The 24,460-nt window shown below is 42.8% G+C and overlaps 1 protein-coding gene across 3 annotated transcripts in view; it reads right to left on the bottom strand.

The window, feature by feature from the left end:
• Positions 1-24,460, bottom strand: part of ARHGAP42 (Rho GTPase activating protein 42) — a 345,686-nt gene that overhangs the window by 174,746 nt on the left and 146,480 nt on the right. Inside the window, exon 1 of one of the 3 annotated variants that reach the window (XM_053560438.1) lies at positions 11,817-12,091. The exons of 1 other annotated variant lie outside the window; for it this stretch is intronic. In XM_053560438.1, coding sequence (XP_053416413.1) covers positions 11,817-11,888 — 72 coding nt within the window. In that variant the 5' untranslated portion in view covers positions 11,889-12,091. Of the gene's footprint in view, positions 1-11,123; positions 11,596-11,816; positions 12,092-24,460 lie in introns of those variants that run through there. One more of the 3 variants, XM_053560439.1, reaches the window with a different exon arrangement.

Here is a 24,460-nt window from a genome sequence, read left to right as displayed (position 1 = left end):
ATTTGGAAACAACTTGAAATACTCTTCTACATTATCAAGAATCAATTAGGTACTTCATCAGAAATGAATAGCTTTACAAAAGTATTCAAATTCTTAACCCCCTCCTTTTTTTTTTTTTTTTTTTTTATCCTTCTAATTGACAGAACATGGGAGGGAGAAAGACAGTGATCTTGGTCGTATGCTCCTTTCCTGACATGCTCTATAATCATTTATATAATTAAGTTAAAGAAAATTGGTACTAAATACAACGTGTTAATTAGTTATTAGCATTATAACATTAGATAACTCAGAAATATATACTTTACTCATTGACTATCAAGGCCTTTGTATTATTAGCACTCAGAAGTGGCAAGTCTTAGGCAGTCTCTTGACCCACTCATGGGAGGAAATCAAGGGACAGAGGAACATTTTCAAACTTCATCTCCTTTTTGAAAATCCCTGCAATAGAAAAATCAGTGTTCCAGACAGGGCCGTGGCAGAGCCCTCGGGTGAGTTAACGCCAGAGACCAGAAGTGCTTTGTAAAGGACACACCACCGTTCTGTGGCAGATGTGGAAATGCTAGATTTAGCTATTTTAAAAGATTATAGACAGCATGTTTGGGACACACACTCAATACATTCTTTCAAAAGTCCCTCCTCCTTGTTAGCATTACGTTACTTTCTTCACAAGCCCAACATACTAACGTAATTTAAAAACTAGATCATATATTCACTTTCTATTTGAATTCTAGTCTACAAAGTAAAAACGAATGCCTCTGTCACATCACACATGTGAAAGGTGACAAGATGGTCTGGTAGTGCGTTCTTCTTCTGAATGAAGTGTGGGAAAGGGTTCCAGCCCCTAGTCAGCCCCTCGTACCGTAAGAACCAGCAGTTACTTGACCTGCTGCTGATAATCAGGACTCCGCAAAGGGAGAAGTGGTTCACGCAGTGTCCACCTCGGCCCTGGGCAGCGACTTCTGTTCTCGGCCATCTCGGGACCTACTCCAAATATCCTCGAGTTTACTTTCCTTTTTCTACACAGCAGGTGCTGCCCGAGATCTTCCATTTAGCTGCTCATTAGAAGTTACAGTATGTTTATTCCAATTAACCAGAGAATAACTTCAACACTACCTTCATGGTTCACAATTACTCATACTCATCTTTGCTGGCCACAGGGAGAGTTCAGGCCATTGTTTTTTATTAAGAGAAAGTGTTCTGCCTTCCATTAATCACGTATCTGAAAGTTCATAAAATATCAATGAGAGAGAGATTCAGAATCTGCAGATACTGCAACATCTTCAGAACACAAATGTCGTAAGAATGGCTAGTCAGGAGTTAGGAAGTCACTCGATATTTAAGTTAATAAAACTAAGACCTGAGTTAGCATTCACTATCTACTGATTACCTTGCTAGCGACTAAGGGAAGTCTGGCTACTGCGTTACAGCTTTGTCCTAGACATCATACATAGTAGGTATACCAGAATACATAATATAAGGAAATGGTATCTAATACATGCATGGCTTTTGTCCTAAAAGAGGTTATAATTCATTAGGGGCACCAACAAAACTAAGAGAAATAGTTTCAACAGTGAAGGCTGGCATACAACTAGATAATAAAAAGGAGATGGGAATCAGGATGATTTCCTAGAAATCGACCAGGGGTGTTTACTAACAAAACTATATTTTTATTCCCATCGATGACCGATAACCCCAATTAATTGAGCTGATCCTCAGTTAAGGAGCATATGCCCTACAAATAGGCTGAATAGAAAGTTTGTTAACACTATCCTGTTCCAAACAGGATCTTCAAGCATCTTACAAAAAAGCCACAATATTGTATAGTAAAATGAAATAAACTTTAAATGGTTTTTTAAAAAAGACAAAGGAAGAATAAAAATGGTGAAGCCAAATTAATGAACAAAATTCATCCCTGAAGTTCTGCAAAGCTGGGATGTGTGAAAGCCTCCACTCTCATTCTGAGCCTCTGCCTTTAGGCAGTAATTAAGGCCTGGGATGTCATCTTTTCTAAATATATATTTTTTTTGAGACAGAGTCTCACTATGTCACCCTCTGTAGAGTGCTGTGGCGTCACAGCTCAGAGCAACCTCAAACTCTTGGGCTTAAGTGATTCCCTTGCTAAGAAGAAGAAGTCTCTGCCTTCATGGGGGATAAGCTAACGCTTACTGCTCACCACCTCCACATTATGAAAAATGCCATGACATCAGTAAATGTCTCTTCCACTGTGCGCTATTTCTTAAGTATTTATTTTTGTAAATAAGAGGCATGAAAATGCCCCTTGTTAGAATTGCTGAGACATTCAACTGGGTGAGTAAGAGACTAATGAGAAGAAGGATGTCTGTGTACAATGTCTTGTCTCACCAAGGGCTCGCTAATGCCAAAGGAGGGGAGGTGCGCTCACAGTGGAGACGCCTGGCGGACACCACTTTAACCAGTGAGCCAAGATTCCATTAATAGTATTGAGAAAAGGCTCAGCTCCTGTAGCTCAGTGGCTAGGGCTCCAGTCACATACACCGGAGCTGGCGGGTTGGAATCCAGCCCGGGCCTGCCAAACAACAATGACAACTACAACCAAAAAGTAGCCCGGTATTCTGGCGGATGCCTGTAGTCCCAGCTACTTGGGAGGCTGAGGCAAGAGGATCATTTAAGCCCAAGAGTTTGAGGTTGCTGTGAGCTGTGATGCCACGAAACTCTACCGAGGGTGACATAGTGAGACTCTGTCTCAAAAAAAAAAAAAAAAAAAAAAGTATTTAGGAAAGATGACATCTCATGCCTTAATTACTGCCTAAAATGCACACCTTGAATTTATTCATAATGAAACACTGGACAAACCCAAACTGAGGAATAGTCCACAAAACAGCTGGCCTTTCAAAGATGTCGATGTCATGGAAAACAAGGAGTGGTGAACCACTCTAGATTTTCACGTCCAAAGCCAAGAAAAAAATTTCTATAAAGGACAACTATTGTGACAACCATTTTTAAGAAGTCTGTAGCAACAGAGTTCGACCTTTGCTAAAGTTCCTAATTTGGATAACTACACAGTAGTTATGTAAGAGAATGTCTGTCTTAGGAAACATACACTGAAATATTTAGGAGTTGCCAAAAAAAAAAAAAAGGCATGGTAGTTGAAACTTATTCTCAAGAAAAAGAGTACACCGAAGGAAATATGGCAAAATAGTGAAGGGTATATGAAAGTTCTTCGTGTTATTCTCAAAACTTTTCTAGAAATTAATTTCAAAATAAAATGTATATTTTTTAGTAACTGCTAATGAAAGTACAAGGAACTTAGCATCTTCAACACTCTTGTCCTCACGACTCAAGAATTATTTCTATATTTCCAGAAGCCAAAAATATTTTGCTAGACCGACCATTTATTTATGATATGATTTATTTACTTCCAGTACAGAAAAATAGAAGGCAATCAACATTCAAGTTGGCTGTACGTAAAGGACAGGCTGAAAATCACAGTAAGGTGTTTTAAATAACAGACATTATATGTTTAGTAGGTGTTTTAGGTGGTTTTAAAAATGTATCTATAATGAGTTTTTTATGTAACTTAAAAAAACTCCTACTTACCTCAAGTTAGGTTTTAAATTTAAAAGAAAAGCCCAACCGCTCTGCAGCAAACAACGAAAGCTTGGGTACACGAAAAGTTTTACTAAGTCACCATTTTATGACAGATATCTGTAATTTTAGATTATTAGAAAAAGCAGAGGGAACAATGGAACATAAATTCTCACTAATTTAAACTTGATGGTTTCCATCTATGGTTTACATACTTCTTTTAACTCAGAAATTTCCCAATGTCATAAATATCATATGGTCAATTTCAGACCTAGAAACTGGCACTTAATTTAGCAAAAGGCTGATCATCTATGGTGGTAAGTTTTATGTTCTCCCTTTAAAAGTCTTTTAGCATAATGTAAAATTCTAACCTTCCTTCGGGAACCGACAACGTAGTTAAATCAGGTTAACAAAAATTCCATTAGCACAAAAAACTAAAGGTTGATCTGCAAACACTTTAAGAAAAAACACTGGATTATGAAATTAGAAGATTAAACTCTCAATAATTGCATGGCCTTGGGCAAGTCAACAAAACTATCTGATGCTCAGTTTTTTGATCTGTAAGAGGATGAGATTTGACTAACCAATTTCTCCTGAGAAATTACTTGTAACTCCTGTAATGAGTTATAAGGAAAGACGTGTCACTCATTAAGTATGTTCTTATCTGATGTTTCTGTCTGGGTTTTGATGAATGACCACAAATCCCCAAAGATTTCCTTGTTTGGCTGCCTTCATAATCACATTAACTAGATAATTGGAAGAGTAGTGTGGGCCTGGAAACCCAAGGTTGATCAGATGATAAGAAATATTCAAATACGCTTTGAATACAAAGTCAGATTTATTCCTGGCAAATACTGGCTTAAACCAGAAGAAAGACAATAGCAGGAAAGAGCAATGAGCCGTTATATCGAATGAGCATTCAACAGAATACATGTAAGTATGTGTCCTGTTATGACAAAATGAAGACCAAAAAAGTACAGCTACCGTCACATGATTAAGACAGACATGCTCTAAATTGCACCCCTTCTGGAATACTGCTTCTAAGATGTGTATTAATATGGACTAAGCCTGTGATGGGCACCTCTAGGCTGAGTTTCCCAAAAAACATCTTGAGCGTGTTATTTTTATTTTTTTTTTTTGTAGAGACAGAGTTTCACTTTATGGCCCTCGGTAGAGTGCCGTGGCCTCACACAGCTCACAGCAACCTCCTGCTCTTGGGCTTAGGCGATTCTCCTGCCTCAGCCTCCAGAGTAGCCGGGACTACAGGCGCCCGCCACAACGCCCGGCTATTTTTTTGTTGCAGTTTGGCCGGGGCTGGGTTTGAACCCGCCACCCTCGGCATATGGGGCCGGTGCCCTGCTCACTGAGCCACAGGCGCCGCCTTGAGCATGTTATTTTAAGAACCATTACAACACAAAGCAGCATTTAAGGAGAGCAAGCACCACCAGCCACCGTAAACTCACACAGAAACACACGGACAGATGTGTCAAGGCAATCTTACGTCTTAGTACTCTGGAGCCTTTAGGGTTAAATTAGAAGATCACATGTCCGTGTACAATCGCAGGTACAGACAGGGCATATACAGAATATAAAATGGTATAAATTCATTTAAATTCCTTTGGCACTCAAGGATCAATGTAATGTGAGGTCCCCTGGGAGATATTGACCAAGAATAACGCTCCGTTTAGGAGGAAGAATCCCATGGGTTGGACTTCCTCACAGTATAAATTGGGGAAAAGTAAAGAGGAAACTCTGTGTTAACTGACACAGGTCATACCCTACATGACAATGTGCCATCTAATGTAAAATTTTAGTTCACTCAGATGAAGTGTTTTGTTTGTCAAACTGGGTGAATAAAGTCATGCCGACACAAAATTTATAAATCTTCAGAAAGTTAAAAATCAATGTTTCTAGACAGGAAATTCCATGCCAGAATCTAAAATCGCTTCAGTATATTAGACCCAACACGCACACAAAAAAAACCCTCCGAATCTTCTTGCAAAGGGGATCTGATCCCAGTTAAACGCCCTCCTTCTTTATTACTTGACTCATGCTTTGCTCACAGCATTTACGACCCTCTGTTACAGTTTGTTCGGCTACAGTCTGCCTGGCCTCCTGCCCACTCCCTGATATTAACACTGCCTCCAGCGCTAAGGGTGTTTCTTCACGTTGTGAGCTTGACCTTACGATGCCCACACTGCCTTAGCCTTGGGATCTAAGTCCTGCTCCATCTCTCCAACTTTCCTGTTGGCATCACTTGTTTGGCCAGCACCTCGTGACGGCGGGAGCCATGAGTTCTGCAGCAATCTCACTGTACAAACTCAAGCTGCACCGCAGCCCAGACACCAGGGACTTGCCTTAGGCTTGACCTCTATAGTCAATTTATACTGCACAGATTAAAAGAATATAGATAGACTAAGTTTTGATATATATAAAGGAAAACTAATTAATGAGAAGACTGCACAGTGGCTCTGACAGCTGACTCTGGTGTCGGAAGCCATATAAGGTACAGCTCGGCCTTACTTCCTTTTTAAGTAAAAAACAGTTTTACTTTTTCCCGGTAACTTTACCTGGCAACTAGCCAACCAATCACCTTATGCCCCATCTTGCTTACTCTAGCCAATCCCCAGTTCACAACTCCTCTGAACCTCCCAACGAGACCCACCCTCCTTCCCCGTAATGCTTATAAGGCACAAGTTTTTTCAATAAAGTTGGAGACTTGATCAGAAAACTTTCTTGTCTCCCTTTCTCGCGCCCCTTGTTTGTTTTTCTCCTTTAGGTGGTTCCTGCGTCCCCCCCCCCCCGTTGCTGTCCCGCGGGTCGGGACATCCTGGCGCCCAACGAGGGGTGATCGGGACCCCCTGGAGAACGCTTGCCTACGGAAGCCCCGGCGGGGCACCCTTCAGAGCTGCAGTGAGGACCTGCGTGCACTCCCCATTCAGATCGCCTCGGTTCACCCGCCGTGAGACGGATCAGAAGAGAAGGTAGGCAAACGATAACTTACAAGATTTCAAACATTTCACCCCTTCATCTTGGCTGTTATTATTGGCTCTCCCAGATCTAATCCACTTATCAACACTCACATCGCCAAAGCGGGGAAGGACGAGAGGTACCCGTTTCGGCAGTGAGAACTCCAAAACACTTGGACTAGTTTTTCTGCCTAACACTCTCTAACAAACTCTGAGCTCGCTACGTCTTACACGGTCGTCCACCTCAAGGGCACTCCCAGGGACGCTGCCTCCCAAAGGCTAAGCCTGAGGGCGGTAGGCAGCTGTCCTGCCTGAGAGGGTCCGAGCAGGCGGATTATACCTGCCGACCTATGACACGCGAGCAGAGATCGTAAGGCACAGGGAGAGTGGTCACAGAGAAACTTAAGTTCCGAGTCGACTGGAGACTTGCGTGAACCGAGATCCTGAGAGAGCCATCCAGCCAACATAATGGGGAATTCGCTTAGTACACATGAAATGTTCCTTGACGGGGATCAAGGGATCACTCAGAGTGTGAGGAGTAAGGGTTAAAAGAAAGGACCTTAAAGAATTTTTTAATTTTATTCATGAAACCTGCCCCTGGTTCCCTTTAGAGGGAACAATCAGCCAAAAACGCTGGGAACGAGTAGGAGATGCCTTGCAGGACTTTTACCACACCTTTGGTCCTGACAAAGTCCCAGTTACAGCCTTTTCCTACTGGAATTTAATTCACGACATGTTAAAAGTTCATTCACTAGATCCTGACATTCGAGATGTCATCAAAGTAGGAGAAGAAGTCCTTAAAGAGGCTTCTCGCCCTCCTTCCACCTGCCCCTCTGTCACGGTAGAAATTCCTGACAACCCCCCAGTTTCCCCTAAACCCCCGAACAGCCCTGACAACGCTCTTAAAACTCCAAAAACTATCTTGGAGGGGGCACCTTGTGACTGCAAGGGAGGAACAACTACAATAATACCCACCTCCCATACTAGCCAAGTTGATTGCAGCGGCAAAACCGCCTATTTAACTTTCACGTCACAGGTAGGAGGAGGACATAAGCAAAACTGGCAGTGTGTTAATGCACCCAAAATAATACTCCCAGTTCAAAACGAACCAGGACCTTGTCCCACGGAGTGCGAAATAACCGATCAAATGCACTCTATGTGCTACAATAGTGTACAGCAGTGCACCCACACAAACGGCAACACATATCTAACAGCCATTTTACAAAGAACTTATTCTGGCTCCTTTGGAGGTGAGCTTGATTCTACTCATAACCTGGGACACTCCAAATATGCCCAAGCCTCCTGCTTAGGCACTATTGGCAAAAATGTTTGCTGGCCACTAAAACCACCAATTCACACATCTCATGGCGGTGGGCCATCAGATAGCATAAGAGAAGATGCAGTTCAAAAACAAATTGAAAAAATAATTAAAGAAAAATATACTCCCCTACAATACCACCCCTTAGCTTTACCTAAATCTCGAGACATAGATCTCGACATCCAAACCTCTGATATTTTAGAAGCCACTTTCAAAGCTTTAAATAATTCCAATCCAACCCTCGCGGAAAACTGCTGGCTATGTCTAACTCTTGGCACACCTATGCCCCTAGCCCTACTAACAAACACCTCCACTTCACATCTAAACAACTCACATCTAAACTGTAGCGACAGTCTACCTTTTAGAGTCCAACCTATAGAATTTACACAAACCCCTTGTATATACACACCTCCCCAGAACAATGATTATGATGTAGACTTAGGAAGCATCACCTTCACAAACTGCTCCTCCATTTCTAACATCACCTCACACCGGTGCCCCCCTCCCGGACATGTTTTTGTATGCGGAGGAAATTTGGCCTACACGGCCCTACCAGGTAACTGGACAGGCTATTGCATAACCGCCCAACTACTCCCTGATATCTCTATTATACTAGGAGATCAACCTGTTCCAGTCTTGATTATATAGCTGGACATCCACACTCTAAAAGAGCTATTCAACTTATCCCACTAATAGCAGGACTAGGCATCACTACAGCAGTAGCCACAGGAGTTACCGGAACAGGAATATCTATACATTCCTACCACAAACTGTCTCATCAACTAATAGAGGATGTCTCAGCTCTTTCTGAAACCATTCACGATCTTCAAGATCAAATAGACTCCCTAGCAGAAGTAGTCCTACAAAACCGTAGAGTCTTAGATCTCCTCACGGCAGAGCAGGGAGGTATCTGTTTGGCTTTACAGGAAAAATGCTGTTTCTACGCCAACAAGTCAGGCATTGTTCGAGACAAGATAAAAAACCTGCAAGACCAGCTCGAAGAAAGAAGAAAGGAACTTTGTGATAACCCCCTTTGGTCAGGACTCAATGGACTTCTCCCTTATCTCCTCCCACTCTTAGGCCCCCTTTTAGGTCTTCTATTAATCCTTTCCTTCAGCCCCTGGCTATTCAAAAAGGTCACCACCTTCATTAAACAACAAATAGACTCTGCCCTAGCAAAACCAATTCAAATTCACTACCATCGCCTGGCTTTGTCTGACCAAGAAACCAACTCTCATGGCTTCCCCTCATAATGAGGACAGTGTATAGATCAGAGGTACACTTACCCATTCCTAATAAAAGGAAAAAAGGGTATGGGCACCGAGTTGAGTGCACAGCAAGGCATTGCAAGAGAAGGTCCCACAATCCTTCGACCTCCTGATCCCAAGGAGAAGTCAAATGAAGGATCAGACCCCCTCTGATTTTCCTCTGAGAGCAAACCTGGCTTGCATAGAGGTTGGTATCAAAAATTTCGCTTACCTCTCCTCTCCAAAAGATACCGCAAATAACAAATGTGGATCTGGGAAATCCACGAGAGGAGCCAGGTCACTACTCCCTCTCTCTTTTAATGCCCACCTCCTTAAAACAAAAAGGGAGGAGATGTCGGAAGCCATATAAGGCACAGCTCGGCCTTACTTCCTCTTTAAGTAAAAAACAGTTTTACCTTTTCCCGGTAACTTTACCTGGCAACTAGCCAACCAATCACCTTATGCCCCATCTTGCTTACTCTAGCCAATCCCCAGTTCACAACTCCTCTGAACCTCCCAACAAGACACACCCTCCTTCCCCGTAATGCTTATAAGGCACAAGTTTTTTCAATAAAGTTGGAGACTTGATAAGAAAACTGTCTTGTCTCCCTTTCTCACACCCCTTGTTTGTTTTTCTCCTTTAGGTGGTTCCTGCCCCCCCACCCCCCACCCCGTTGCTGTCCGGCGGGTCGGGACACTCTGGAGCAGGCAGACCTGGGTTCAAACGCAAGTTCGTTACTGTGCACCTGAGGAGCTGGTAATTAAACTCCTCCAAGTGTAAACCTTGCCAGCTATGGAATAGAAAAACTAACCATCCCAATGAAGCTATAAATGATGACTGGGAAGTTTACATAAGATTGTGTATGTAAAGTTTATTTATTTATTTATTTTAGACTCACTTTGATGCCCTTGGTAAAGTACTATGGTGTCATAGTTCACTCTTGGGCTCAAACTCTTGGGCTCAAGCAGTCCTCTTGTCTCAGCCTCCTGAATAGCTGGGGACCACAGGCACCCGCCTTAACACCCAGTTAGTTTTTAGAGATGAGGTCTTGCTCTTGCTCAGGCTGGTCTGGAACTCCAGAATCCAAGAAATCCACCTTCCTTGGCCTCCCGGAGTGCTGTAATTACAGGCGTGACCCGCCATGCCCAGCCAATGCCCATTGTTGCTAACAGAAAGTATTAGCAACAATGCCTACGCTATGGGAAGCAATACGGTCACCCCTCTGTTAACTATTAGAAATGGGATAGATTTTATTTTCCAAACCTAAGATTTTATTAAGAATCCTTGAAACAGAAACTGTCACAATTTCCTAATGATATTTAGAGGAATTTTTTAAAAATGTACCTACCTTGTTTTAAAACATATCTGTAAATTCATTAACACTTCCCCATCCACAGGTAGCCCTAAGCCCCCCTGTTCAACATGGCCAACAAGGAGACTCATTTCCACCACATATAAAGCAGCAACAGTGCACTCGGTGTGTTCACTATGGGTTCACAGGCTACATCAAAAGAGGTGACACAGCTTCTGTGGCACGAGCCTTGGAAGTCCTTAGTCTACATATAGGAAGGCTCCCCTCAAGGATCAGGCTAGAGGGAGAAAGATCTTACATGGAGAAAGATCCCCAAAGAACCCAATGTCATCTTCTCATTGAGTCTTTCTAACACCAACCAGAAGACGTGTGACTCATCTGGAGCCTCCAGAAGATTACGGCTCCAGCCTTTAAGCCACCCCAGCTGACACCATGTGAAATAGTGACTAGCTATCCCAGCTGAGCCCTGCACAAATTGTAGATTCATGACAAAAATAAATGATGTTGTTCCAAGACACTAATATTCAGGTTGGTTTGTTACACAACATTGGAAAACCCGAATACTGTCCATTTCTTCTTAAAATACTGGACAGCACAGTCACAAGACACTCAGGAGGACAATGTAGCATCTCTAATAAAGTATTAGAACTCCCTAAAGCTGAGGACTTTTAGCACAAGTTGGTCCTATTTGTTCCAACCAAAATGTACAAACCTCAGTTTTAGTTCTGGATAATAACTTCATCTTCAATGTGGAGCTTCACAGCAGAGATAAAACATCAAGAGTGAAAATGACCTTTGGCCAAATCAGTCAAAATTCAGCAAACTTGGGATGTGGCAATATACAGATACACAGAGTCAGATTTTTGTCAGCAGCCTATATTTACAAGCTACAAAACCCACATTCTAGTCAGCTGTAAGGGGCAGTCTTCCTTCCCTCCTGGTCTCCCGCTCACTGAAAAAGGGAACCAGCTTGCTGCTCAGCGTACCAGAACCGTCCCACGTTGTATTTCAGGACCAATTACTTGGATTCAAGTTCAGCCTTTTCTTTGCTTTTTTAGTAAAAAGAATTTATTTTCCAAAAAGTGTGCTTCCGTCCCTTCCACATCCCCGGCCACCGCAGTGCCCAGGGAAGCACCTCATCTGGGCCAGCTAACTTTTCAAGCTACAAATGATGGGGAACGAGAGAGGAAACTTAACCAGTAAGTAAATATAATCAATAACCTGTAAGAAATAATAAACTGGAGAGTCAGTGCAATGCTCAAACTTTGTCTTTCTAGTAAACAAACTTTTTTTTTTTTTGCAGTTTTTGGCCGGGGCTGGGTTTGAACCCGCCACCTCTGGCATATGGGGCCGGCGCCCTACCCCTTTGAGCCACAGGCGCCGCCAATAGTAAACAAACTCTTACCGGAACTTTCCAGTCAAAAGAGAATCCATGACCTTCATATAAGGACAAGACCTTAGAAGATTTCGTCCACATGGTATGTTAGGAGGACTTTATTCCGGTTTGTGTGTAAGATAGGAAGTTCTTAATGGCGAGGAGTAGAAAATCCGATGTAAAGTGGTTTAAACAAAACAGAAATATATTGGTTCACAGAAGCTGGTAGGAAATCTTCAGATCTGGCTAATCCAGAAACTAAAAGATACCATCAAAGATCTAAGTTCTTTCTGCCTCTCTGCTCCCTGGCCCAGAGAGTCAGCTCCACCTCACTGCTCACAGATTCCCACCAAACCCTTGCCATGTGCCCAGCTCTGTCAGGTAAGGTCATAAGCCTGACAGGGACACCCTGTGCCACATGGCCTGAGTACACAGAGCGTCTCTGACTGGAGCAGCCAGATTCCATGATGGGGGGGCGGGGAGAGGGGGCAACACTCCAGGACACATAGGTACCGTACAAAAGGAGACAGACCCGATGGACGCAAGAGACCAACTTCCCGCTGGGCAGGGTGGCTCCCACCTATAATCCCAGCACTCTGGGAGGCCGAGGCAGGTGGATTGCCTGAGCTCATGAGTTCAAGACCAGCCTAAGCAAAAAAGCAAGATCCTGTCTCTACTAAAAACAGAAAAATTGAGGCAGGAGGATTGCTTGAGCCCAAGAGTTGGACTTTGCTGTGAGCTATGACGCCATGGCACTCTACCCAGGGCGACAGCTTGAGACTCAATTAAAAAAAAAAGAGAGAGAGAGACCAACTTCCAAGTCCACTAAAGTTCAAATTACTAAGTGGCCCATTTGACCAATTAGATAAAGAAATTCTTAAGCTTCTAATTGGATTTTTTTCTAACAATTCACATCACGTCAGTTTTTATCTTAAAGTACGGTTAGGGCAAAGGAGGCGTAAAATACATTTTCCCATTGAGGTAATATATTTGTCATGTGCCCAAATTAGCTTGGGTATATTTAAACCCTTTACAGTGGAACTATTTAAGCTGGGAATGCATCTTTCCCTCCTTTCCCAGTAAATCAGAAAAAGCAGAAAGCCATCTATAGGCGATCGTGCCTTGGTACCAAGATGACATAGACAAGGGATTCCCAAGCCACCCCCAGCGAGAGCAGCAAAAACGTCGAGAACAAAATCTTCCATAGAAGCAGCAGCCCGGTTGGTGGGAACGGGGATGCCCCCAACAAAGGCCATCTGCGCTTACAGAACACTGGTGAGTCGCTTGTAAACTGTTTTATCTGGTATCTTCTTGACACCCCTCTGCCCCCACAAAAAACCCTAATTAATTAATTTTTTAGTATAGCACCCTAATGATGTAGAGACGTGGATGAATCCTTATAAGTCAAATCAGTCAGTCCTGTGTTTTTGTTAATGAAGTTTCATATTTCACACATTCTTCCTGAACAGTTTTGTTTCAGAAACTCAGAAATCGTGTAAACAAACCTTGTTTAATGATATTTATGAAAACACTGACAACAGTAAACTGAGCTACCCAGGAGTGTTTTTCAACCTTTTTTTATCTCACAGCACACCAGAACCTATAGTTAAATTTCCCTGGCACACTTTATGTTGGTCAAATAAAAGAATTAAATATATATATATATACTTTCTGTGCTTTGATTCTTTTGAAAATAATGTAATTAATGATATTTAAATATTTTTGAGGCACACCTAAGATCCTCTCATGGCACACAGTTGAAAATCGCTGCCTTACAGGGTCCACCTCCCACTTAATCCTGCAGACTGCCAGGTAGGTGTCAACGGCCTCAGTTCACACACATGGAAATTTAGGTTACAGGTGCTTTGGTAATGTACCCAAGTTCACATGATTAGACAAAGTGGAAAAAGCATTCCACCACAGCTGATAAGAATCTAAAATCCAAGTGCAGAAAATTCCAACATAATTTGCAAACACTTTATGAAATTGGGTCTAGTTATCTTTAAAAAATGTTGAAAGTATGACCCATTTCCCCTATTTCCCTTACCCCATACATTACTCATGGTATTTTAAGAAGGGAGAAAAAATATGTTCCAAGAATAATATTTCCCTCTGCTTTCTTCCCTTTGGTTCCACAATAGTAACCCATGCTGCCCACCAAGGTTTCTGTGAGCAGGACATTGACCTGGCCGGAGCTGACAAATTGCCCTTCCTTCCTTCCCTTCCCAGCAATGGCAGATGACAGTGCTCTGGATGACACTGTTATCACAGCTGGCACTAAGATACCTGGTGCATTCTCTGCTCCCCAACGCTGAAATGCTACCCAAGCAACAGTCTGACAAGAACGTGGACATCAGAGACGATCTGAGATGCTATTCCCTAGATGAAGGGCTCTCCAGCAATAAGGAACACCCGGGGGCCTTGTACATGCAGGCCCTTGTCCAGTAGCTCTGCAGCAAGCCTGATGCTCTACGTCTCCAACAGGCACTCAGGGGAGGCCGACGCCCGACTCCGAGAGGCCACGCTATCAGAAGGGATCATTCCGTCACAGGAGAGCTCACCAGGGACAAACAAAGGAAACACTGCAATTACAGGCACAGGCTGCCAATATTAATCTTAAATGGCATGGTAGGTCTCCTTTTCCAAATTGGTGTTTTTCCTTACTGCCTTCCTGAATTTGGTGCTAGCCCCACAAGGAGCCTTTTCCAAAGAGCATTCAGTACAATGCTGGTCTAGCTTGGAAAATGGACTCCCTGGGGAGACAAGCACATGCATATTTAAAATTCAGATATACCCTAGTTCCAAATAAAAGTGACTTGACCAAAGGTTTCTCCAAGTAATTAGACCATGGAATCTCTTAACTCTCTAGTTCTTACTAACATACTATTAATACTGTGAATATTGTTACTATTCTCTTTGGAGAATCCGAAGTATGTAGCTTTATTTGTTTATTTATTATTTATTGTTGCTTTCTTTTTCTTAGAGACAGAGTCGCGCACTGTTGGCCAGGCTGGAGTGCAGTGGCCTAATCATAGCTCACTGTAACTTTGAATTCCAGGGCTCAACCCGTGCTCCTGCCTCAGCCTCCCAAGTATCTTAGACTATAGGGACCCATCACCATGTCTGGCTAATTTTTTTTTTTTTTTTTTTTTCGGTAGACACAGGGTTTCCCTATGTTGTCTAGTTTGGTCTTCAACTCATGGCCTCATACAATCCTCCTAGCTCATCCTCCCAGAGTGCTGAGATTATAGGCAGGAGCCACAATATCTAAACAAAAGTATGTATTATTGATCAGAATTCTGCCCTAGCTAAAGGTACCAAAGTTTGAACTCCAGGAATCAGTCCTATCACCAAAGCTACTATGTTATAAATATCTCATAAATCCATATTGCATGAATTTTGTTAAAATAAACTTCAAAGTGAGGAAATAACTGATTTGTAATTTGATGTACTATCAAGGTAACCTTAGTAATTAGGAGATTTTAAAAACAATTTATAGGCTCGGCGCCCGTAGCACAGTGGTTACAGCGCCAGCCACATGCACCGAGGATGGCGGGTTCGAACCTAGCCCAGGCCTGCTAACCAATGACAACTGCACCAAAAAAAAAAAAAAAAAGCCGGGCATTGTGGCGGGCACCTGTAGTCCCAGCTACTTGGGAGGCTGAGGCAAGAGAATCGCTTAAGCCCAAGAGTTTGAGGTTGCTGTGAGCTATGATGCCATAGCACTCTACTGAGGGCGACATGGTAAGACTCTGTCTCAAAAGAAAAATAAAAATTATAATAATCAGAAGATGACAAGAGAGCAAACAGCATACAACTGTTTGGAATAATCATAGAAAATGCCAAAACCAAAGCTTATTTAAATGTACACACAATATAGAAAAGGGTAATTTATATTACTGAACAATCTGGTAGTCACTGGCCAAACTGGGACCAAAGGGACAGTCATTCAGAAAAAGTTGTCATATCACAGTAGAATGAGTAGGGGACAGAAGCTAGAAAGACGCTCCACATGTCCTACTGAGCTCCCCTGGACCTAACAAGGTGTCCAGTTAAAATACTTCCCCAGTCCTGTTTGTAACTATGACTGGCCCTGTGATGGCAGATTTACCTGGTGAGGTTTCTTTTCTTTTTTTGTAGAGACAGAGTCTCACTTTACCACCCTCGTAGAGTGCCGTGACGTCACACCGGTGAGGTTTCTTGCAAAGCCTTTTTTTTTTTTTTTTTTTTTTGTGAGTCTCATTTTGTTGCCCTTGGTAGAGTACCATGGGGTCATAGTTCACAGCAACCTCAAATCTTGGGCTCAAGTAATTCTCTTGCCTCAGCCTCCCAAGTAGCTGGGACTACAGGTGCCCACCACAACACCTGGCTATTTTTTTTTTTAAGAGATGGGGTCTTGCTGTGACTCAGGCTGGTCTCCAACACCTGAGCTCAAGCAATCCACTCGCCTCGGCCTCCCAGAGTGCTAGGATTACAGCAGTGAGCCACTGCGCCTGGCCCCTTGCAAAGCTTTTTAAAAGGCATAAACTGACTTTTTTCCCCCAAGCCACCTTTCTTCCTCCTGCCTGGACCTGATGCCAGACAGTGCGACTGCCATAAAGCAACCATTGCCTTATGACAAGCGTGAGGATAAGGGTCACATGCTAAGGATGGTAAGAAAGGAGAGCAAAAAAGGGTCTGGGCTCCTGCAGCCATCACCCCAGCTCCCTGCTGCCAAGTTTCTCCTTATAAGAGGTCAGTAAACCCCTTACTGATGCTAGCCACTGTCAGATGAGTTTCCTGTTACTTGCAGCCAAACGTGTTCAAAGTTACGTCACTTGCTGTATTATTGACTAACTGTGCATCTCAGACAAGTGTAGGGTCTCACTTTATACATCTACGAAAGGGTTAGGAATATGTCAGCAAACCCAAACGAGCAGAGTCAGATTCAAAGACTGTACCTATGAGCTGTTACAGACAAACAGTAAAGCAGTATTGTTCAACGGCGAACCGCAGCAAGGCCCCACTGCCCTTTAAAGTTACGCACGTTGGATCTGAGAATTCTGCAGGCATATCCAGGCAGCTGGACCCCCCACTGGAGCAAGCTCCCCAAATCTATATAGGACGGTGCTGGTAACTTGCTTATGTTGGGACCATCACCAGGGTTCAGCATCTGGGCGTCTGTGGGACACCGCAGTTTCTTTCACAGAAGAATTATCAGAGACAATGAGGTATTCTCCATGAACAAACAAGGCTCAGTTATCAGAGATGAGCAGGATGAGTGTTCACATGGCAGGAGTTTCTCAAATCTGTCCCTGGCTCAGCTCTGAGAGACTGAAATACGAAAGCACCAAGAAAAACCACAAAAGCTCTTCCCTGGAACTTTGCAAAACACTGAAAGATTATTTTAAAGGGGGAGGGGGCTCCTTCTAGAGAGTATAACACAAAGGGGAGGAAAGCGTTGCCCTCCTGCGTTGCCACTGATGACAAATCCGCGCTGGTCAAGAGCAAACATGGGGGCCGAGGCTGGCCGGGAGATCAGGCACCCAGACCATCAGGGCTCCAGGCACGTTGGGAGGCAGTGTCTTTCTCCTCCCTCTGGGTCCGCGCAGCTGGAGTAGCCCTTCTCCTGCTGGTAGGATGAGACTGCAGGCAGCCCCGGGGACTTTCCCCAACACTCAGGAAATGAAAGGCACAGGGTGGAACTCACGTCTTGTACAGGGAGGATTACAGCTGCTTCCTTTCGTCTTTCACGTGCCTCTTTTTCCATTTTCTTCTTTCTGACAATCACTGTGGAGTTCTCTGAGAAATCCTTTTTGCTTGATACTTAAAGATTTTTGTTCTCCTCCCAAGGAGACGGCTAGAACCAATTCCGTCATGTAGCCATTATTTTCAAGTGTTCTTGAGAGACTCCTGTGCCTCTGGCCCCTGAGCTTCCCTACCAGTGATACACCCACAGCCGCTAACAGATGAGGTTCCCTACCCTTTAGACATGATCCTTGTAGGAGATGCCCCCAGGTGAACATGTCCACCCATCAGGTCCTGGGGACCCACGCCCTTCCACATGCCATCAATTAGGAATGCAGCCCTCCCTAGAGGCTCTCCTGCCTGTCACGCATTACAGTCTGGTCTGTGACATCAGCTTGCTAAGTATGCGTTGGGCACTAGACCCCTACACCCTCTTAACAGAAAAGTCATACCACACTCTGCAAGTTGTTCCACTGAGGGCCCATCACTCCACAGAGAGATGTAAGATTCACAGCAAAGCTCAACCACAGAATCCTTCTCACAAATCCTCTCCCCATCGCCACTTTTTAAAAATCCATATGAAATATAAGAATGTATAATTAACTTTTAGAAACTTCTTTTGAAAATCTGTAGCTTGGGCCAGGCATGGTGGCTCACGCCTGTAATTCTAGCACTCTGGGAGGCCAAGGCAAGTAGATTTCTTGAGCTCAGGAGTTCGAGATTAGCCTTAGCAAGGGTGAGAGCCTGTCTCTACGAAAAATAGAAAAACTAGCCAGATACATGGTGGGTGGCTATAATCCTGGCTACTTGGGAGGCTGAGGTGAGCTTGACAGGAGTTTGAGGTTGCTGTGAGCTGCCAAAACACCACAGCCCTCTACCCAGAGTGACAGTGTGAGACTCTATCTCAAAAAAAAAAAAAAAAAAAAAGTAGCTTGATCTGGCAACTCACTTCCGTATAGGACACCAATGACAAATTATTTTTCCCAGCTGAGCAACAGAAAGAATTGCACAGCCTGGAGACCAACAGGAGAAATTTCTTGGGGAAAGTGCAACAGTCCCCGAGGAGTCCCCAAAATTATAAGATAAACCTTACAATCAAAAGATTGGAGCAGCAGGCCAGTAAAACATGAGCTACTACCGTTAATTTCGTTACTATTCAAAGGCTGGTAAGGTTTACCTAAAATGCAATAGAATTCTCAATTGTGTACATCAGTGAAGGACAAAAATTATCCAAAGTCCTATCTACTTGGTCTTGAAATACAATAAGTGATTCAGTGACTATCAATTAATTTTCCAGTAATATTCTCCTAGAACAATATCAAGGTTAAGTTAAATACCTAGAGTACAAACCTCGGAAGGGAGCACACACATTCAGAAGCATCCTGAGTTGCAGAGTAGTCAGGCTAGAATTTAAAAATCAAACTACAGAAAGGCCGCAAAATGGATAATACACGCATCCAATAACCACCTGATTCCTGTGTTGCCACAGCAGGAAATTATAGGATGTATTCCACACCAAGCCACAAAAAATATTTTCTTAAAATGCGTTGCCCAGAAATCATTAAAACCCTGGCATACATGTTCGGTGGATTCCTTCAATGTCATGCTCTCAGAATGGGAGGGAAAAAGAAAGAAAAAATAGCATTTCACCAGCAAACAGTGCTTCATCCGCCGCCTGGACTCGCGGACCCTGGATATAAACTTCTAAGGGACAGATCAGAAACCCCAGGAGGTAGAGCACCTGATACCACGGCGTCTCAGCCACCATGTGGTCCCCTAAGGCCTTGAGGAGCAGAGCTCTCTAGCTATGATGAGTGTTTCAAAGTAAATAAACACAAAAGACGGTGTTTTCAAAAATAGCTGCCTAATTGGAGCCACAAAACACACGCACACTGAACGTGGGTGACGCCCACACCCTCCAGACTGGCAAAGGCTGCAAGGGAAGAATGCAAAGGAAAAAGAAAGAAAAAATAGCATTTCACCCACAGACCCACCAGCGCCCCCTCTCGTCCACGTGGAGGGCTACACGCCTGGCCTCAGGAAAACACCAGCCAAGTACACTTTACATACAAATTAGGGACTGAAGCAATGTCACAGGCTGTTTCCAGTATAATGAAATGCTGTTTTTCTTCAGATGGCTGATATAAACAACACTTCAATGCCAAGGCTTCAGGGTGAACATTTTCCTAATACTGAATGGGAAATGTTCAATTGCCCTATTAAATCACAGTTATGTTATTAAGTGGGTATGACCTCTTCTCGTAAATAATGTTATCAGAAATAACAGCCAGCTGAATGAGAAACAAGGTACAGGAGGAGAAACAAAGAACATAATAGGAGCACAACAGGATCATTCAACCTGAAAGAGTTTACACTACATAATTATTTTTTTAAGACAGAGTCTCACTATGTCACTCTCAGTAGAGTGCTGTGGCATCACAGCTCACAGCAGCCTCAAACTCTTGAGCTTAAGAGATTCTTTTGCCTCTGCCTCCCAAGTAGCTGGGACTAGGACTACAGGCGCCTGCCACAACTCCTGGCTATTTTGTTGTTGTTGTTGCAGTTACCATTGTTGTTTAGCTGGCCTGGCCAGGTTCCAACCTGCCACCCTCGGTGTATGTGGCTGGCGCCATAACCACTGTGCACAAGCGCTGAGCCTATGCTACTTAATTATTAAATGTGAATGGGTATTCTATGCCAGTTGATTAATGAAAGGTATTGCATTTTCTAGGAACTATTCTTAATTTAATTCATAAAAACAAAGCTCCAAAATTTTTCTAGCAAGATCTTCCTTTACTATTATTTCACAGTTACAATGTTATCTCTTGTGATTAACGTACAATACTCCCAATTCTATAAATTTGTCTCTTAGTTTCTTTATAGAAAGATTCACTCATAATAATTACTGAGTCCAGCTGTGCTATAGGCTAAGGATTCTGTGAGAAGTGATACAACTTCAAGGAGCCTGGAGCCTAGAATGGGAAATGACCAAGTAAGCAATGACGACAAAACAAGGCAAAATGTGTAGTAAGAAAGATAAAAGTTATTCAAAACTTTTCACGTGCTAACCATTCCTAGACATAAGTTCATATGTCACTTATGAAGGAGAGGTAAATGATTAAAGCCCCAATATTCAGAGCATGGACCCTAAGATTAAATCTGTGATCCGTGGTGATATATAGTTGATTAGGGGCAGTCTCAGCTAGAGTAAGGTAAGCCCTATATTCTTTTCACTACACTAAGCTGAACTCCCCAGCTCATGAGGATCTTGTCAAAGAAGTCACCATCACCCATGTAACTAGACATTGAAATTGATGAATTCACGTGCACCATCTTAGATCTGTATTCAGGACTCTGTGGTAGCAGCAGCTGGTACAACTATCTCTGTGCGCTGATCCTCTGAAATTTTAATGACTTTCTGTCCTTTCTCATTTCCCAACTGTGTCTCTTAACCTTTCTTGTCATCCCCCTTCTAGTGGAAAGGACTGAGTCATTAGTAATCTACAAGTGAAAAACAGTGAGGGTAACCTTAGAGTAAGCATCATTAAACTTTAACTTGAAAAAAAAAAAAGTCAAGGGCAGACCACACAATCTATTTAAGCATGTGCAGAAAAGATGTGGCCACCTAGTTGCTGAATCCTAACTCTATCCTATCCTGGGAAATTGCTCACACACATTCCTACGGTTCCAAAGGCTCCGAAGCTCCTCTGCCTCCCCCAGCCCCACTGTGGGTGGGGTGCGCATATGCCTTCAGACATGCTGAGTTTGCAAAAGCACAAATACTGTCTTAATTATGGCCTACTAATTCTAATAAACTAGTGGTTGAATTCATGGCCAAATTATGTCCTTCATTTTTTCAGCAATGTTTTACTTGACTGAAAATCTTCAATTTAGAATTTTACTTGTGAAACCTCTTTCAAAATAGCACATTCTTCTCAAATATCCTCAATAATGATATTACTTTTAAATGCAGGTGTGGTTTTTCAGAAAAAACAATTGCTTAGAGGCAATTCCTTGTTTTGACTAATGATCTCATCGTAAGACTAAAGGAGAGCTTCTCCAAGAAGGACATTCGTTATCAAGACAAATAAAAAATAGTTTTTGATAACCTAATAATCTTGATATTTTATATTAACAGTCTGTAAGATACATGAGTTAAGGGTTAATAAAATAGAATCTTTTTCTAGTTTTCTAGAAAACTATCACAGACTTCACTGGTTGTAGCTTAGTTCAAGAGCTTGCAGAGCACTCCAAAGAAAATATTCCCTCTAGTAATACTTGGATTAAATTGGTGACTTGGATGTTTTGGCCAATTAAGACACTAGGGAACTACAGGCCTCAATCAGACACAGCCTCTGTAATATAAAGCTGAACCACATGTGGTCTTAGTTTCTCAATCACATAAAATTGGTGGAGGGAAGCCAACTAAAGAAGAAAATCTATTGTCACACTGATTCCTACACTAGTGAGGAAGATAGCTCTGAAATATCCCTACCCAGAGACAGCTCTGGAGCAAGAGGTGATCTATCTTGGCTCAAGAGGCCTGAGCAAGAGAAGGCAGGCTGAAAGCTGCCCTCAGGCCATGATCTTAAGTAAGTTTTATAGCAAAACAAACCAAATTACACCTGGCCTGGTGGCTCAGGCCTAGCACTTTAGGAGGCTGAGGCAGGAGATCACTTGAGGTCCAGATTCAAAATCAGCCTGAGTGAGACCCTATCTGTACCAAAAGTAGAAAAATTAGCAGAGTGTGGTGGCACACACCTGTTGTCCTAGCTACTCAGGACACCGAGACAGGAGAATTGCTTGAGCCCGGAAGTTTGAGGTTGTTGTGATCTATGACAACCCCACTGCACTCTTGCCCAGGAGACAGAGCAAGACCCTGATTAGGATAGGATAGGATGGGATAAGATAGGACAGGATAGGATAGGATGGGATAGGATAGGATCGGATGGGATAGGATAGGATAGGATAGGATAGGATAGGATAAGATAGGATAGGATGGGATAAGATAGGATAGGATAGGATAAGATAGGATAGGATGGGATAAGATAGGATAGGATAGGAGAGGATGGGATAGGATAGGATAGGATAGGATAGGATAGGATAGGATAGGATAGGATAGGATAGGATGGGATAAGATAGGATAGGATAGGATAAGATAGGATAGGATGGGATAAGATAGGATAAGATAGGATAGGATAGGATAAGATAGGATAGGATAGGATAAGATAGGATAGGATGGGATAAGATAGGATAAGATAGGATAGGATAGGATAAGATAGGATAGGATAGGATAGGATAAGATAGGATAGGATAGGATAGGATGGGATAAGATAGGATAGGATAGGATAGGATAAGATAGGATAAGATAGGATGGGATGGGATGGGATAGGATAGGATAGGATAGGATGGGATAAGATAGGATAGGATAGGATAGGATAGGATAGGATAGGATAGGATAGGATAGGATAGGATAGGATAAGATGGGATGGGATGGGATGGGATGGGATGGGATGGGATGGGATGGGATGGGATGGTATGGGATGGGATAGGATAGGATAGGATAGGATAGGACAGGATAGGTAGGAATAGGATTGGGATTGGATAGGGATAGGATAGGATAGGATAGGAGATGGAGTTGTCAAAGGACTGAAATAATCCATTTTATTTATTACTATTATTAAAATAGGTCAAAACTTAACACATCCACCCCTGTAATCCACCCTTAATTCAACAGAAATTCATGTGGGTACTGATGACATAAAAATAGATTTTTAAAAAAGTTGACAACCATGAGAAATTAAGTTATTCTAAAGATACACTTTAAAATTTGTATATGAATTCAGAATGAATTAAGGTTATGCTCTGAGGAAATTCCAAATTTTATTTCAGAGCCTAATTATTAAAAATGTGTACTCTGGACAAGTTGTGAAAAATCTAGCCTCAACTCAAAGAGTATCAGAGGGCACCCCACAGAGTTCTTGACCCTACCTCAGTCCTACAGAAGGATTCCCTTCTAGACATATGGTGCAACAATGCCACGCAGGTCCCTGCTTTACCCCACATGCACCTGGACTGCGAGGGCAGTCACTAGGTTCTCACTATCAGCAGCAGTTCTCTCAACAAATGAGGAAAGCAATTGAAAAGTCTGATTCCTGCTCTGGAAATTATTTAAATCTCATGTCATTAGGACCAAGGCCTTCATTTGCCACTGAAGAAATGTGGTGTAAAGTAAAGTAAGAATGAACACATAAACACATTGCTCAAGATGTTTCAGTTGTCATAATAAAAGTATTGCTTCAAACCACATTGGAAGGAACAGAAATGTAAATGTGGCGTATAGGAGGAGAGTCTGCAGCAGAAAAACAAGACGTGTAAAGATGACCAAGCTCTTTACCTAATAAATCCAATCACTGTAACCTGGTTCTTTGCACCCTCAATGAATCCCCCAGCAAAATAAATAAGTTGAGTTAAAAAAGGTAAAAGGGAGACAGATGCGTGGCTGCTGATTTTTTGGTTTTCTTTTTCTTTTCCTTTTTCCTTTTACATTTTCTTAGGGGGATTGAGGTGTAGAGGAGAGGTGAGGGAGGGAAGGAAGGAGGTGGCTTGCCCAGGCATTCAAGCACCATTTCACAGCCATATTTTACTCCTACTGACAGAACAATAGGATGATTCTTTCCTTGTTTTGAATAGGCTGCCAAAGTCAGGCTCCTCTCTCTCACACACACAACCCACACCCCACCAGCTTGGAAACCTGACAATCTGAAAAGAACTCACTTCCTTCTACAGAAGGCAGGGGGCATTTCCAAACCACATAACAAAGAAGCCTCGCTCCCACGCCACACTTTCCTATTTCTTCCCTTTGGCGTTTCGGGAGGCAAATCTCTTCACTGTTATCTATAAGCTCCCTGCTCGCCTCAGGCCTTTGACTGACAACCTCCCCAATC

This window comes from Nycticebus coucang, chromosome 14 (assembly GCF_027406575.1).
Source record: "Nycticebus coucang isolate mNycCou1 chromosome 14, mNycCou1.pri, whole genome shotgun sequence".
Taxonomy (NCBI): Eukaryota; Metazoa; Chordata; class Mammalia; order Primates; family Lorisidae; genus Nycticebus; species Nycticebus coucang.
This window is presented reverse-complemented; position numbering and strand designations above follow the sequence as displayed.